Here is a 16,986-nt window from a genome sequence, read left to right as displayed (position 1 = left end):
GTCTTTCTGCCCAAATATGTAAGCATTTACTTTAGGATAAGGTAAGCAGTGCCTTGAACTCACTGGTTCTACTGAGTAACTCTCTGTTGTCTAAAAATGGGACCGAGGTTGGCTCAGACGCGGGTGTCTACGTTAGAGACATTCGTGTTTAGTCAGATGAATCCCACCCCAGTCTCCTGTGGTCCTCATCAGGTCTCTGACAGCTCTGCTGTTAGCCCTTATGGAAGCCAAGTACAGTCTCTGTCTCTTTTATCTCTCCTTTTTTGTTTGTTTAGGATTTTTGGGGTTTTATTGTTTAACAGAAAGGAAAGTCAGTCTTGGACATTCAGCTGCAGAAGAAAATTTGTGTTTCAAGATCACGCTTGGATCTTTCAAGTAGGTCTAATTAGATGCCTTTTCCTCTTCCGTTGATCCCTAATAAGCTTAGGCACTCTCTGTTTTTTTGTCCTGTTTCTAAGTACCGCTGCCCAAGGCGCCTAGCATTGCACAGGGAAATTTCTGTATCTCATTTCGCACCATGAGCTTTGTTAGTCAGCAGGCATGAAGTATTTTTAGGACATAAGCAACCTAAATTGCACTGAAGTGGAAAAGGAGCTCTGTAACATCCGAGAGAGAATTCTGGAATGTAATCGGAATATAAGTATTTTGAGCAAAAGATGCTTTAAGAGTTAGATAAAATTATTAGCATAGCATTATTTTTTTTAGTTTGGATTTTTATATATATTTGATTTAAAGTTTGAATTTAAACCAATTTAGTTGAATTGATGTGGAAAACATGTTCAAATAGCCAAACATTTCTTTCAAAGGAGAATAAGCAAATTAGCACCTACAAAGATTTTTGGCTTTGAAGTGTTTTGTATGTTTGAACGCAAATCTACAAGTTTCTGTTGAATTCAAGTGGCCTAGAAAAGTGATCTTTTAATTCTGTGTCGCAAATTTTATGAGCCACCCCCTTCTAAAAATTGATGGTTGCTGTTGCTTAGTGGAGATGTAGACAATTCGTGGTTGGGCTGTGGCCTCTCAAGGCATGTATCTCCTTTTGTTCAGAAGGCTCTCAGGCTGCAGGAAGCACCCAGACATCACAGCGAAAATGGAGGATCCAAGAAAGAAGTCAGCAAGTTACAAAGGAGGAATGGGCAAGTAAAAGGCAAAAGCCTGAATCCCATCTGTCCTAAATAATGAACTGCTCAGCCCTGGGCTGGCAGCACAGGCCACCTGCAATTCAGGGTGTCGGGCTCAAATCTTCCGCAGTTAGGTACTTATCTCCTTCCTCACAGAAAAAAAAAAAAAATAAAAGGAGATCCCTTTTACTTAGTTCAGTAAAGGGAAAAGAAACTTCTATTTAGATGTGTTTGCCTCTTGGAGGATGGACTTGAGGACAGAGGAGAAGGGTGCCCTAACAGCAGGCTGCTTGGCAGGCTGAGGGGATGTGGGGAGTCTGCTCCAGGGAAGCTGTTCCACTTCATATCATTCAGTAACGGTTTTATTGAGGGTTTGAAGCCGAGTTCCCAGCAGGCACACCATAACTCCTTTCTCTCTCTCTCTGGCCCATTGATTGTCTCGATACCGCTCCAGATGTACAGAAAGTGGGATGCCCACCGTTAAAGGGAGGTTCTCGCCTCAGGATGCCTGCCACCTCGAGCTTAGCCTCGCGCTTGGTCCATGAGAAAGCCACGGCTCCGACTGCAAAGCTGAGTGAGTAGGGGATGCAGAGATGGGACTTTTGCAGGGAGCGCCTGCGCCGCCGGGCTGCTGGACAGGGTGAGACCCATGCCAGCCAATTCATTTTTTAGCTCCACATGCCTTTTGGTAGAGATGCAGGTCTCGTGGGGATTGTGGGGACGTGCTCCTGCATCTGGAAAAGATGGCTGAGTTCTGGCATAAGAAGGGCCCTGGGGTTTTGAGGTCAGAGTTGAGGCAGGTATGGAAGATGGCAATAGCTGTGATCTTTAGTCAAAAAAATTCCTTTTTGTATATTCAAGCAGTCTGGAAGATGAGTCAAAAAAGAGAAGCCGATGCTACACACACTGCGCACTCTTAAGTATTTGTTTTAAAATAGGCGTGAGGTCAAGCTAGAACATGCTTTGCAATTTGGGTATTTACTGCAGCAAATTTTCTGCTCTTTCTGACTGTTTTCTGTGACTTTTAGCCCATTTCACCTCCACAGAAAGAAATACTGTGCATATGAAAGAGGCCGTTATGAATCTTCCCTTGGGAGACATTTTTTTTGTGCTCTGCTTTTAAATTACAATCTTTATTATTTATGCCAATGTTTAAAATAGCTTTCTGATTCCCTGGTTAAAGTATTCTGAACCTACTCCAGCTACATTTTACTATGCACAACTCCCACCAACCATCAGATTTTATTTCAAGTCATTTTTCATGAAATAACACGCATCGCAGCCAGAATCCTGTGTTGCTGTTACCTGGTTTTCTTCACAGTTTTCCAGCTGTATTCCTCCTCCTTGTGACAAACAGTGTGGCCAGTATTTCTTTTTATCTTAGAATACACAAATTCCGGTCATCTCCCTTCCTAAACAGTGCCCTGTAATCCTGTTATAATTGTTGTTGACATTTTTGGGATTCCTGCAGGTTATTAACGCCTTTTTAATGAGAATGCTGGGATTGGAACTGTTTTCTGAACAATGTTTACTCAGGAATTGGTAGATTATTTCTTTTTCTATTTTCCTTTACATCCCCTATTTTTTTTTTTTTGTCTGACACCTTGTTATGTTCAAAGTGGAACTATGGGACTAACTGATTCGGGGCTTTGCTGCCAAATCAATACATTAAAGAAAACCTGTGTTTCAGACTGAGCAAAGATGATACTCAACCTAAAATATTTAGAATGACTGGGGAGATTTTTTAATGTTTTCACCCCTTTTTAAAAGAAGAAAGAAATTTGACAGTTTTCAAAATTAAACTGTCGTTTCAGACAGAAAGAAAATTCTGGCTTTCCATTTTCTGTCCATGTTTGACTTCAAATCATAAATAGTTTCAGTGTTCGCTGAACTTTGTTTTTTGGTGGCCAAATTACTTCCCTAAAAGTTTTTGTTTCCCTCAGAGCGATTCCTTTTAATACTTTTTGAGCAGTGTTGAGTAGATATGTCTGTATGTTCCTTCTGTTTATGTATCTGTATTTATATGTAGGCATAGAAAGCAGAGGGAATGTCTTTATCTTAGTCATGCACATCTCACTTACTTGATTCCACTGTGGTATAAGGCCATGGGGTAAGTGGTGGTTACTGGGCTCAAAAGTGGAAGCTCGACCATAAAGACCTAAGCAGGTCTTTGCAGAGAGATAGTGGTGGCATTTTGAACATTTGGCCCCTTTAAACACTGGGATTTTACTTGCGTTTATGTACCTAGATACCTAAATCCTGGGGAGGTTGTGTTTTAGATGCCTTCACTCTATTTTTGGTTCTCATTTGACATCACAATTGTGTGTTCCGAATCACTGGGCTTCTGAAGGAGCCACGTGAGCAGCCTCATTCACGTGCTGATGGCTGTGAGAAAGCAAACAGGTTGTCACAACAAATGTTCCTAGCTACATCCTAAAATGACTTCTGTAGCGTGAGGGTTTTGTGTTCAAATGTTTTTTTCTGCTCTTGTTGAAGTGCCGGTTCTGAAGACATGTTGAAAATCTGGAACAAGCCCAGCGCTTGTCCTCAGGGATGTTTGAAAATTCATGCGACTTCTAAAATTCACTCAGGACGGACAAAGGAAGGATGCTTGTGATTCATTGTTATTTTGAAAACAGACTTTGAGTTATCATCATGTTTTTACTCTTCCCTTTTCCTTGCCAGGGAGTGAAGCCGATTTCAGCTCTTCAGGCAGCATGGGCGGTATTTCAGCGCCTGAAGTCCATGTGTCTGCTGCTGGAAGCAAAAGATCTTCTTTTTCTCTCAAGTAAGCAAAGCAATCTTCCGTGAATAGTGCAAGCGTCACTAGTGCAGATGTAGACTACTCTGTAAGGTCTTGCAGCTAATACAGACAATAGCAGTATTGTGAGTTTTAAAACAATTTGGGTAACGGGCAGTACTTATGTTGATGAGAACTGTGATACGAGAAAGAAGAAGAAAAAAATACAAATGCTGTGTTTGGAGACCAAAACCAAAGAGTTCAAACAGACAGGACTGGTTTCCTGCCCTTTGTGGAAGAGCTGGCAGGAGGCTGGGACCGGCAGTGGGATAGCCCTGTGCTTAAGGCACACACGTCTCCAAGGTCGCAGCGTGCCCCAGTGTACAGAGGTCGGCAGAATGATGCTTAATGAGCAGTTTCCTATCTGCGTCGTGAGACTGTTGGAAAAATAAATGTTACTGAAGTGCTCTCTAGGTTAAATCTAACAAGTAAAGGTACTGGCTGGGGGAAAAAGCAATACCAAGTATAATATGAAGCCCTAAAATCACCTTACTTGCAGTAAGATGATGTATCGTTTCATAGATTATTGTGCGTTTAAATGTAACTTTACGTTAGAGCATGCTGACCTACTTAATTGGACAGAAGCCCTCTGTAAGAATGCTCCTTCCAGTGCATGGCTGTGTTATGCACAGTCTGGGCAAATTCTGCCTCACACAAGAGTTGATGCTGTACTGTACCGAGTGGAAAGAGATGTCTCCTTTGCAATATGTTCTCTTTTAACTGTTTGGCTTAAGTCGCTGTGAAACGTTTCCACGTTGTCACAAGCCACAGTCCTGCACTTCATTGTGAAATGGTTATAAAATGAGTGAAATGGTTATAAAATGACCCAAACGGCAGCAGTGCGATGAAGGTCTGCAGCAGCCACTCAGCCACCTGTTCCTTATAAACTGTTCCATTTTCGGAGAAGGGAGGAAACCAAGTCAGACGATTTTGAGAAGAGAGCTTGCTTCCTAATTCTGTGGTATTTCAATTTTTATGTTTAAGCTTTCTCTTTTGCTGGCTGGATTTGTCTTTTTCCGTATTTTTTTGAAACCAGCCCTTCCGTTACAGTTTAGAAGAACAACTGGCATGAGAGGATGAAGTTAGCAGCGTAGTAGTGCAGAAGGCAAAGCAAGTGAGCAAGTGAGGAATACCCCTCGAGAAGCTGTCCTCAGAGCACCCCAGCCCTTTGGCAGCTGTCGGGCAGTGCAGATACCATTTGCTTTCAAGCACGCGGTTGACAGTCCGATTCTTTAGTAAAGAGTGGGAAAAGAAAGGTAGATATGTATGAGGGAAACTGGAAGGAAGAAAGAAAAGGCTGTGCTTTTTTAATACTCTTTCAGACTGCTCACAGTGGGTTTTGAACTATATCTAAGCAAGTGAATAGCTGACAATGGCAGCTGAAGCAGCCGGTATGCCAAAGGCAGGAAAGAACAGTGGCTCAACCAAAATCTGTTTTCACTGCACGCTGTGATCCTTCAGGCTGCTTGCTGAGGAGCTTGAAAGCAGTCTTACAGCAGACCTCCGTGGACAGGCATCTCTATGCAGACTTGGCTGGGAAAGGCTGCAGCGTGGTTCTTCTGGCACTAGTCCAGGCTGCAGTTCTCTCATTACTTAATGGAGTCAGAGGTTCAGGGAACGTGGATGATCTGATGGAATCACTGGGAATTGTGCTGTCCACTGAGAAATGTGAAAATGGCCGAGGTTTTCCTAGATCATGTAATTCAGACTGAGTGCCCCACAGTCAGTGAAAGAACGTGCAGTGGCTGATGACTTTGGGACTGACTTTCTTCACAGCCACTCACAGTTTCCTGTCTGTTTTAGTGTTTAGACAACTTTGTGTGTAAAATAAGACACATAATGGGTTGCGTGATGAGGATAATCCAATATGCCTTAACCGTGTTGCTTCCCCTGCAGCCGTGGCCTTTATGGTCGGAATGATGGATCCTTATCCTACAAATCCAGAGCCAGCCCACCTGCTTCCTGTGAAAAGGACCCTTTGTCAAGACTGGGCAAAAGCCAGCTGAGTCCTGCTAACGTCCGCCAGAATCACGGGGCTTCTTCAGCCAGCAGGAGCAAGTCAGGCTCATGCAAAGGAAGCGACAGCAGCTCAGTGATGAGGCAAGTCTTTATTTCAGCATGCCAGTGTTCAGCGCACTGACTTACCGTCTCTGCACGGTAATGTGGCATTGGCCGTCTCGGTTGCCGTGCAGGTCAACTTGCTCCTCAGCATAGGTGTGACTCCTCATATTGGTGGCTCGCCAGTCAACAGGGTGCTCCATCCCCTGTAAAACCTTTATTGTTTCAGCACTGTAAAATTCAAGGTTACTTTTAGTCAAAGCCCTTTGTAGTTGGTTGTCACTCCAAGGCAAGCTCCTTCATGTGGTTTCATGGCATCAATTCCCATGTGGATTTACTGGTTCTTTTGTATAAGGGTCCTTTCACTTTGGAGAGAGTTGGCTGGGGTAGTATAGAAAATATGATACACTCAGGTGAAAATTCACCCTGCCCAGCCTTAGGCACCTCTCTGTGCAGTTTCCTGTACAGGAAAGAAAACAGATACCTGTCAGAGCATGCAACCCATATTGCAGAGAAGAAATTGCCACCACACTGCTGCTGTTTCCCTCTCTCTCTCTTAACAGCCAAGCATTATCAGATGCGCACCTAAAGCTAGACAGGATGAATCTAGGTTTCAGGGTGCTCAGCTTCCTACCTCACATGTGGAGCTGAACGCAGTCCCTACACTACCTCACCTGACCGTGTCTGCAGCTGTGTGCCTTTGCCGGTGGCCCGGCTGCCTGCCCTTGGGCACACCACACCTGTTTAGGGTGAGGGGTTGGCTGGGTGTTTTAAAGTTAAATGTCTCCCTACACTGAAAACAAGTACAATAAATAGCAGATTTTGCACTATAGCCACAAATCAGCCATTTCCTCAAGTACTTTGATTTGCCAGAGGGAGTCACTTGTGCGGAAACTGAGGAGCCCCAAATGAGTCAAGCTTTGTATCAGTCTATGGGATGTTTTTCTTTTTGCCAGGACTGAAGAACTGTAGGAGTGATGTTATGTGATGGTTTGTTTTTTTTTCTTGTCACCATTTCTTGTGGTGACAATCACAGCATGAAGCCAGAAAATCCAGAGCAGTATTTAACTCCTCTGCAGCAGAAAGAAGTTACAGTACGGCATTTGAAAACAAAGCTGAAGGAATCTGAGAGCAGACTTAAAGAAAGGTATATTTCACTTCAGAAATCAGAGTCAGAAAGATTTATGCAGGAGCATTTAGGGGTGGGAATCCTGAATGTTTTTACTCATTTCTTGGCCACATAAAGTCTTCATTAAGAAATTTGAAATGTGATCAATCTGATTTGGTTGGTTTCAGATATTTCAGGTTTCATAGTGTGCTCCGTGAATACGTACCATGCAGTTTAGTTATGAATATGGCTGTCTCTTTTTCCCTTTTTTGAACTTCCCTAGCAGAATATTTTTAAAGGGTCATTTTTTACCAGTCTGATTTAGCATTGAGACCTTTTCTACATAAACCAGTTTCTACCTGCAAGCATGTCTTAGCTTAGTCTCCTGTTCTGCCTTACTCAGTGAAATATGACTACAGCTGTCCCCCTTCTCCCCTAATGAAAGAAAAGCTCTTACACAAACCAGTGTGCCCGCTTGTGGTTTTGTTGCTTAGATATTGAATTTTTCGCAAGAGCCCTTTGTATGGATGCTGAGCAAAGAAGCGACAACGTGCATTCCACAGCAACAGACGTCATCTCTGTCATCTCCTTTACTAAAGCTGCACTCTGAGAGCTGGCTCTCCAGCACACACAGCCCAGGTGGACACAAAGGGGTGTTTGAGTGGAGCCCCAAGGCAGAGTCCAGTCCCAGGGACCCCTTGGACCAGCTCGGGATAGCCCGACCTCTGCATCTGGGAGGGCTGGATCTCAGTAAGGGCCCCCTCTCCCCACTTGCTTGCAAGTCAAGGCAGCAGCCTCTGGCTCCACGCTGGGCTGGGTGGGTGCAAAGCAAGCCAGGTGCCTGCAGCCCCGAGCCCTCCTGCTGTCTGAGGCCAGTGTTGGCTCTGGCTGTACGAGACGAGCTGCTGGCAGGCACGGGGGACGCATCCAGGCAGCAGTTCCTCATTTCACAGAATCACAGAATCATTAAGGTTGGAAATGACCTGTAAGATCATCAAGTCCAACCATCAACCCCACACCACCATGCCCACTAAACCGTGTCCCACAATGCCACATCCACACATTCCTTGAACACCTCCGGCGATGGTGACTCCACCACCTCCCTGGGCAGCCTGTTCCAATGCTTCACCACTTTCTCAGTATAGAAGTTTTTCCTAATATCCAACCTGAACCTCCCCTGGCGCAACTTGAGGCTGTTTCCTCTTGTCCTATCACTTGTCCCTTGGGAGAAGAGACCAACACCCACCTCACCACAACCCCCTTTCAGGTAGCTGTAGAGAGCGATGAGGTCTCCCCTCAGCTCTCCCCTCTTCTCCAGACTGAACAACCCCAGCTCCCTCAGCCGCTCTTCATCAGGCTTGTGCTCCAGACCCCTCACCAGATTCCTTGCCCTTCCTTCTCTGGACACGCTCCAGCACCTCAATATCTTTCTTGTAGTGAGGGGCCCAAAACTGAACACAGCATTCGAGGTGTGGCCTCACCAGCACCAAGTACAGAGGCACGATCCCCTCCCTACTCCTGCTGGCCACACTATTTCTGATACAGGCCAGGATGGCGTTGGCCGCCTTGGCCACCTGGGCACACTGCCGGCTCATCTTCAGCCGGCTGTCGATCAACAGCCCCAGGTCCTTTTCTGCCGGGCAGCTTTCCAGCCTCCAGCTTTCCATTTCCTCCAGGGTGAGGCAGTAGGTGAGATGTTAAGCGCTGCACTGGTTGGACCTTACCTAGAGCCAGCACTTGCACCTCAGTATGTCCAGGATCAGAGCACAGCCCACAAGGCTGCTGGCTGTGTGGCGAGGTCGGTGACTCTAGTTAGCAATCAGCCGGCGTGTCTGGGCAGCCGACTTACATCTCTGCCAGCTCCGTCGAAGGCAGCAGCAAGTGCTGCATGGAAAAACTTGCTTCTTTCTTGGAGCATCTCTGCAGCATAGCCATCCCAGTGCAGTGGAGCCTCACGTTGACTCTTTAACTGACCGGTCAGCAGAAGCGTTATAACTTTTTTATTTTGCTACAGGGAAGTGGAAATAGAAGAACTCAAAGCTCAGCTGGGACGGATGAAGGAAGACTGGGTTGAGGAAGAGTGTCATCGTGTGGAGGCAGAGCTGGCCGCCTTGGAAGCAAGAAGGGAAGTTAAACAACTCAAGCAGGTTATTGAAAGCATGAAAAACAGCTTGGCTGAGAAAGACAAAAAAATGCAGCAATACTTCATAGCCATTAGCATTGAAAACAAGAAACTGGAGTCTTTGCTGCAGAGCATGGAGATGGCTCAGAGCAGCTCTGTGAGAGATGAGCAGTGCCTGGAGCACAGGTGTGACTCAGAGGGGAAGCCGTTGGTGTTGTGTGCCACAATGCCAGACAGCCTCACCACAGAGGACCAAGCTCTGGAGGAGGTGGCAGATAGTGGGCTGCTTCTTAATGAGGGCACAGCTAATGGGACTGATTCCTGTGAAGACAGTTTGACCACCATAACCTCTGAGTTGAGTGATCCAGCTCCCTCCAGTTCTGCTGTGAATCAAGAGATGCTTGAAAGTGTTCTGGATGAGAAAGTAACTTCTTTCCAGGAGGAGGAGAAAGTCAGCAATGTGATGGTGGAACAGGCCATCCAGACTGACGTGGTGCCATCTAGCCTGGATGTGGAGCAGCTCATTCAAAACATCTTCAGAGCTCAAGACGCCTGTCCTCTAAGCCCACCGTCTTCACTGAAGGAACTGGGTGAATTTTCTCCTGGAAGGTTCAGTGACTCTGGTATCGTAGTGGACTTAACTCCAAGTCATCTAAACGCTGCCATCCTTTTGTCTCCTGTGGAGTCTCCATGCAGGAAGGTGGAGCACGAAGTTAATGAAAACCATTTCGTGAAAGAACGTGATTTTACAGAACCTCATGATGATGAAGCCTTTGGGTATGTCAAGACAGGAATAAAGAAGAGATACTGTAGCAGCCCCTGTTGTACCAACTATCCTGTGGGCTTTCCGTACTCGGAGAGGAGGAACAGATCCCGTTTACAGTATTGGAGCATTGTTTTGTGTTTGCGGCCTGGTGGCCCTGCACTCTTTACACCATATACCCTTCAAGATGAGAACCTGAAGTCCACTCCATCCCTGGGCACCGGCTGGCTGAGGCAGAGAGAAAGAGGGATGAGAGAGATCGTAAAAAGTTATTGTCTATTCTGGTAGTCCACCATTTTGCTCCTGACTATTTGATTGGCACTATAAATTGTTTCGAAAACATGGTTCTTGTTTCAAAATGAAAAAGCTGAACCCTGTAGTTCCACAAGATGGTTTTAACTGGTGTTTTTAACAGTACTGCTGCCTACAGAAATAGTCTTCCTGCTCCCAGGCACTGTGTCCCTCCCCTGTGCTGATGTCTTTCTGGTGCCAGCACATCTGCACAGTGAACATGACCAGGGAAATCAAGGAGAATTACAGCTAGCGCTCTGCCATGTTTGTTTGCTGAATTAGCTTGAAGGTCAATCAGTTTCCCTGGCCGGTTCACTGAGCAAACGTGCAAGTGCTTTGCACTGGCTCAAGGGTAGCACGAGATGCGCATGTGAACAGATGGCCGGAGAAAGGTGGGGTATGTCTTTAGGCAGCACTAACCTGAAACATTTGTGAATCTACAGTGTTAAGTGAGGGACGTGGAGACTGGTTCCCACTAAGGGTATCACTCATGTACTCCAGAAAGGCTGCTAGTGTTTACAATTTGTTGTCCAAAGAGTCAATTCAATTTAGAGGTAAAACCCGTATTTCCCAGGAAGCTTCAAGCACATCATTCATGCCTGTCTCGTGTAGTGTTCTTAATCGTTGTTGGGAGTCTTCAAAAGTGTTACAAATGCTAAGTATAGGTGTGGATACACTTTGAAGATTGATGTTGTTTTAAAGTCTTAATGAGTTGGAACCTGATAGTCATTTGAGCCCTTTGAAATACTCTGTATAAATGTGTGGTGTTTTAACTTACTGTTTGTTTAATCGCTTTATTGTAAATTGCCTTTATAATCACAAGTTCAGTAAAGCATGTTAAAAATGTTAAACATGTGTGAGTGTTTTCTTGTAGCAAAGCTATATAAAATAGACCGTCTCAGCTGAGCTATCAGGCACAGGCAGAGCTGGAGGGGGCACTGTGTCAGGGCATAAGGAACCATCAGGACCCGGAGAACACCTCATTTCAGCTCCAAGCATAAGCACTCAGCCAGAGAAAAGGCTCCAGCCGGTCTGTGGACACACAGGCCACCCGCTCTGCCGCATCCACGCTGCATTAAAGATGCAAGTGACCTCATCTTTAACCCAATGCAATCTTCCAGAAGCTTGCAACTTCTCCTTTCTGCACTGCCAGGAGAGTATCAGTCTTCCTGGCATTTAACAGAAGTCCAGAAGGCCTCGTTTAACCCGGCCGAGAGGCATGCAGTCTCCATGTGCCCAATGAGATGCCACTGTGACCATCAAACCACGAATTCTCCGTGTCCCAAACTTGAGATCTGTGCCTAGGTCAGATGAGGGCAATGCTATCCAACAGATGAAATAGTGGACTTTGTCTGGCTCCACCCAACCTTTCATCAACACCTTACAAAGAAGGTAATTCTTACTGTCTTGCTTGCTCAATTACTTCTCTTTTAAACAAAACTTGTGTCAGAACTTACTTATGACTTAGTTAAAATTTCTGGTTTTCTAGGCAGAGATGATCTAGGCAGATAGCTCCCCCCACCCCTTCCCATTCTTTTACAACTTCACTGTTCCCTGTGTTACAAATCTGTAATAGAAAAACTCACCTACACACTGTACGTAGGTGAGCAGACACTTCTTTATTGCAGTGTTGGACGCACAGGGGATCGCTCCACCTCGTGTGCGTGCTTAGTTTCTCTGCTACAAAAGTTATATACAATCAAAGTATACATATTCATCACATTTCCAAGAAACAATTAACATACTCATACCATTTCTGAGAACTCATTAATATATGTAAATGCTCGTGACGCATGCACCTCCAGGTACACAGGTGGTCGTCTAAGGTCCTCTGGTGGTCGTCCATACTCTTCCTCATGGTGTCCTTTAGTTGAACCCAATCTTTGCGCATGCTCAGGTTGGTTGTAAAATTCCATTCTTGGAATCTTCTTAAGTTTTCCTCGGTTTACTGACCAGGCCTACAACTTATCATTGTCTTGACAAGCAAATTCTACCTATTCACGATGCTACATTGTTCAGCAGTTAGTTTATGATTAAATCACAGATAAATCATACCTAGTTACCTTCATACAGAATATATATAATTTAATTTTTATTAATCGCTCTCTGGATTATACCATTCTACCAATATCCATCCTTAAAACAATCAATGGTTATTTCTATTAATATTGATTGATTGGCATTCTTGATATTCGAATCAAGGTGGGAAAGGTAAGGAACTTTCCAAGCAGCATCACTGGTGCATATCAGGTCACATTGTCACAGGACTCAGATGAAACTTTTCTATTCAATTCTTCATCGTTCCATCTCGTTACTGTTAGTTCCTTAATATGGAACAGCGACTCCCTGGTGAGGTTCCTATGGTTATTGTTTCTAACTTAACAATCCTAATTTATGCCTTTGTATTTTATTATTTTATTTGTTAATCAAATTTAACCTTTCTATATGATCATATTTTGATTATTTTAGAAAATCAGAGTATTTACAACACCTGTATGCACAGGGACTAAGGCTCAGGCACAGAATTTGCTGCCTTCACTCATCTGTCACAAGATAGGAAATCCATACAACCCATGAATTCAGAGATAATAGCATCCACACAGCAGAAGATGGAGAAGGTATTCACCGAAGCTCTGAGCGGCACCTAAGAACCACAGGGACTCCCCTCTTCCTACACACTTTTCCTTCCCCCAGACATTAACTTTTCCTCTTCATTAAAGCACTGTTGCCTTCTACTGCATATTTACCTTGCACACTTTTCCAAGAGGAATTCCACTGTAAATACACATAGTAAGTGTACAAAAATTGCATTTGAGAAATGCTGTTAACTGAACTGAGTTTTCACAGTAGCTTTATGAACAGGAGGATGCAAATTTTTTTCAGTTATGCTACCTATGTAACGAGTATAAGGTGGGAGGATTTTTTTCCCTAACTGTAGGAAATAAAAGAATTTCTGCTAGAAATACGAATTTACCAATAGAAGTAAGTGGTTAAATCGCTCCCCTACATTCACAACATCAACCTTCCTCAGAAAGGAGCGGTGTGCACCACTGTTCTGTGGTGATGCCCCTGCTGGTAACCACTGCAGTGTTGTCAATGGCCATGGTAGCGCAGGAAGCTGCAAGTGACAAAGTGACAAGAAATCCACTTTAGTCTTCAGCTCTAACTTGTGCTCTACCATAGTGGCCTCTACCAGGAGTACATTTAGAGTTGCAGGTCAGCCATAACAAGTCATTTTCTTCTGCACACGTCACTATGATCTCCCATGGAAAATGGTGAAGTATTTAGAAACACTTTGATAAAAAAGCAAAAGCAGACATTCTTCATCAGGCAGGAAGCAAAGGGTTCTTTAAAACTCTTTAATGACATGTTTCAGGTAAGCACAGCTTCTCAGACTAATCTAGTCTTAGGCAGTAATATTTGTTCAAATACTGTACAACCTAAAGCCACTCAATTCTCAAAGATTCAGAGTAAGTGAATCAGTGAGGGCACAGGACAGTTACAAGGCCTCGAGCCTATTTAGAAAAATCTATCAAATGCTTTGAGTAACACGATTATCTGTATTGTCGCATTCAGACCAAAACAATTTGACTTGTCTAGACCATCGAGTTGTGTTCCCCCCGCTTTCCCTCAGCAGAGGCATCAGCAGCTCTCCTCTTTGTAACGCAAGTACTACAAACATTTTCCTCATGGTCAGATGAGACGATAACTTCTAATATTCCCTTTCACGTGTTCAGGATCTGTGTTGTAGTCTATTGTTCAGTACAAATATATACAAGGTATTTCTACTTCTCGTTTAGAATCACGGTTACATTTGATCCTCAAAGCTGAAGACCATCTGTGATCTCCCAAATACAATCCCCGCAGCACGCAGACATCAATCCGTCTTACCTGAAATTCTTATTCCGGCACCAGCAGAGGATGTGACCTGAGTAGCTGAGGTTTACAAGAAGTCTGTGCGCTCAACAGTGAAGTGACACAGGATATACGTCTGGATCCGCGTCGCCTCAAAGAAAATGACTCCCCGCTAAAAGGCACAGAAGGGGTCCAGAACGGGACTTCAGTTTCAGGGGGGAGTGGGTTTTTTTTTTGGGGGTGGTGGTGTTACACAAAGACGTACCTGTCCAGTGCCAGTGCCAGCAGAACACAAGCTGGCGAGATCTCTGTTTCAAACGTTTATAAAGCCGTTTTCAGCACTAAACAAGCATCGCAAACACAGGTCGGTGAAGGATCCACAGCCGTCAGTAACTAAATGAAGTAAATCAGACACGAATTCCACACGTGGGACTGGAACTGGGGCTCCTCGCCCCGCGCACCCCCCCCGCGAGCAAACCCGAGGGGTGGCCCGAGGGAAGGAGGCAGGGCCCCCCTTCTCTCCGGCACCTCCAGCCGGGGCTTCTTCCGCAGCCGCCCCCCAGACCCGCGTCTGCTCCGCCCGCCCCCCCCGCCCCGCTCCGTGCGGAGAAGACCTTTCCCCGACGCCGTTCCCCCCCGGGAAGAAGCGGAGCCGAACCCCCGCGGGAAGGCGTTCCGGGCGAGCGCTGCCCGCAGCCCCGCAGCCCCTCAGGCCCGCTCGCCCCGGGCAGGGCGGAGGGCAGCGCAGCCCTCGGCTCAGCGCGGGGGGCGAGGGGACGCGGCCCGGTCGAGCGGCTCATCTCCCTGCCCGCGGCAGGGGCGGCCCGGACGGCCCTGAGGGGTCCCTTCCGACCCGGGACCGGGCCCGGGCCAGGCCCGTGGGGCCCCGCGCGGGCGGTGGCACAGCCCACGCCGCGGCCGCGCCGGGGAGCGAAGCGAACGAGGCCGCGTTCCCCGCCGGGCCGGGCCGGGCGCCGCCCCCCCCCGCCTCACCTCCGCGGCGCCGAGCCGCGCTCGCCCCTCCCGCGCCGGGGAGGGCTCCGGCAGCGCCCCGCCGCCCTCAGCGCGGGCCGGGGGGCCCGGCGGGACCGGCCCTCCGCGGCGGGGCCCCTCCTCGGGGGCGGCTCTCCCCCTCGTCGGGGCCGGCGGGAGTCGCTCGGGAGCGCCCGCGCCGTGCGGGAGGGCAGTCTGCGGACCCCCCCGCGAGGGGCTCCGCGGCCCGGGGGGAAGCGCCGGGAGGGCAGCCGGCAGCCGGCAGCTCCCCCCCGCCGCCCCCCCGGGTCTGCAGCGCCGGGGGCCGAGCGCGGAGCGCAGACGGGGCGAGCGGGCGCCCGCGCTGCCGCCTCCCGCGGGGCCCCGCCGGGGTTTCCCCGGGGACGACCGGCGGCTCGAGAGGCGAAGGAGCAGCCGCCCGTACAGCGGGAGGTACAGCACCGTCCCTGGGGCCAGACCCAGCCCTGCCGCGGCGGCAGAGCTTGGCGAGGGGCGAATCCGGTCCCTTGGCCGGGAGGGGAGTGGGGCGTGAAGGTTTCCACAGTTTCCATCGTTCTGTGGAAATGGTACTTAGAAAAAAATCCTGAAAAAAGACCGACAGCTGAAAAGTTACTACAGGTATAAATTTATGTATGGGATTTTTTTTAAAGTTCTAAAATTAAAATGTGCTTAATATGAGCGGTTGGAATTTTAATCGGTGTTTTTCCTTCTGTCTTTCAGCATCCTTTTTGTTACCCAGCGATTAAATCCAAGTCTTGCTATTGAATTTTTGGATAAAATGAATAATCCTGATCATTCCACTTACCGTGATTTTGATGACGATGATCCTGAGGTAGGAATACGTTTTAATCACAGGATCAGATTAAGTTTTCATTTGTTTCATTTGTCAATGCTTATGGTTCATTGAGGCACAGAACGTTTTGTGATCTGGGAACAGGCTCAAGGGTTGCTTTTACTTTTGGTTGTGCTGCTCTGTCACATGTCCAGGCCCTTAGCAAAATTCATTATATTTGGGGGAGAGACGCTCAAAGAGAAAGAGATGAAAACACCTTAAAATTTTGTTTGTGGTTGTCCTTCAACAATTTTGCAGCAGTACGTGTGGACTGCTTCTCCAGTCCCGAGTTCTGTCGTGCATTCTGCTTTCTGTTTCTTTGTGGAATTATGTTTCCATTCATCTGCAAAGCAAGCATTCGTAAAAATCATTTTCTACCTCTGTAGAACTTGTTCTTTTGTTCCTAATTTACTTTGTTATGAGAAGAAGAGAATGATCCTGTAGTTGTTTTTGTCAAGCGGTTTGGTATGTGTTTCTTGCAGGTTCTATTTTCTATCTTGGAATACTCTGGAACTCCATTTCACCTACGGTTTTGTCAAAGACAAAATTTCTGATTTTCTGCTTTAACAGCTGGGAAAAAACAGCACGCTTATGTAAGATGATAAGCGGTGCAGGACTGAAGTGTTTCATAAACAAGAGAAAACAGATATTCTGTTACTGCATCCTGTCTTCATACTTAACTGTATGTTAGTGAAGACTTTCCAACTATCAATACCATTAAACTGAGAGGCTACAAAGGAAATGTTATCTGAGCAAAGACAAATGCTGGCCAGCATTGTCTTTACTTGCTCAAATCCAGTGTTTTAAAAACCCTTGTGTTGAAGGTGAGGACACTCTACAGATAAAATGTCTCCAAATAATTCTAACTTTCATGTACAAAAACATACATGCAATCTTTATTTTTAGCTTCCGCTTGATTTCTGTCTTTCTTTGTTGCTATTATGCTAAAGAATCCTGCTAAAAACCAGGTACACAATACTGGGTTGCAAGTGAATATATTTTGTTATTGAAGTCTTTTATTGTTCACCTCTAGCCTCTGGTAG

The 16,986-nt window shown here is 46.3% G+C and overlaps 1 protein-coding gene across 1 annotated transcript; it reads left to right on the top strand.

Annotated features, from left to right (window-relative positions):
- Positions 1-517: 517 nt before the first annotated feature.
- LOC132320987 (syntabulin-like) lies at positions 518-10,333 on the top strand. The gene is given in 8 exon segments (XM_059834611.1): positions 518-526; positions 1,048-1,147; positions 1,576-1,695; positions 3,807-3,909; positions 5,818-6,081; positions 6,992-7,126; positions 9,102-10,016; positions 10,018-10,333. Coding segments are annotated over 8 exon segments (1,800 nt in total). The 3' UTR covers positions 10,172-10,333.
- Positions 10,334-16,986: the final 6,653 nt, after the last annotated feature.

Source organism: Gavia stellata, unplaced genomic scaffold (genome assembly GCF_030936135.1).
Source record: "Gavia stellata isolate bGavSte3 unplaced genomic scaffold, bGavSte3.hap2 HAP2_SCAFFOLD_89, whole genome shotgun sequence".
Classification (NCBI taxonomy): Eukaryota; Metazoa; Chordata; class Aves; order Gaviiformes; family Gaviidae; genus Gavia; species Gavia stellata.
Note: the sequence above shows the minus strand (reverse complement) of the source record. Positions and strands in the feature narration are given on the sequence as shown.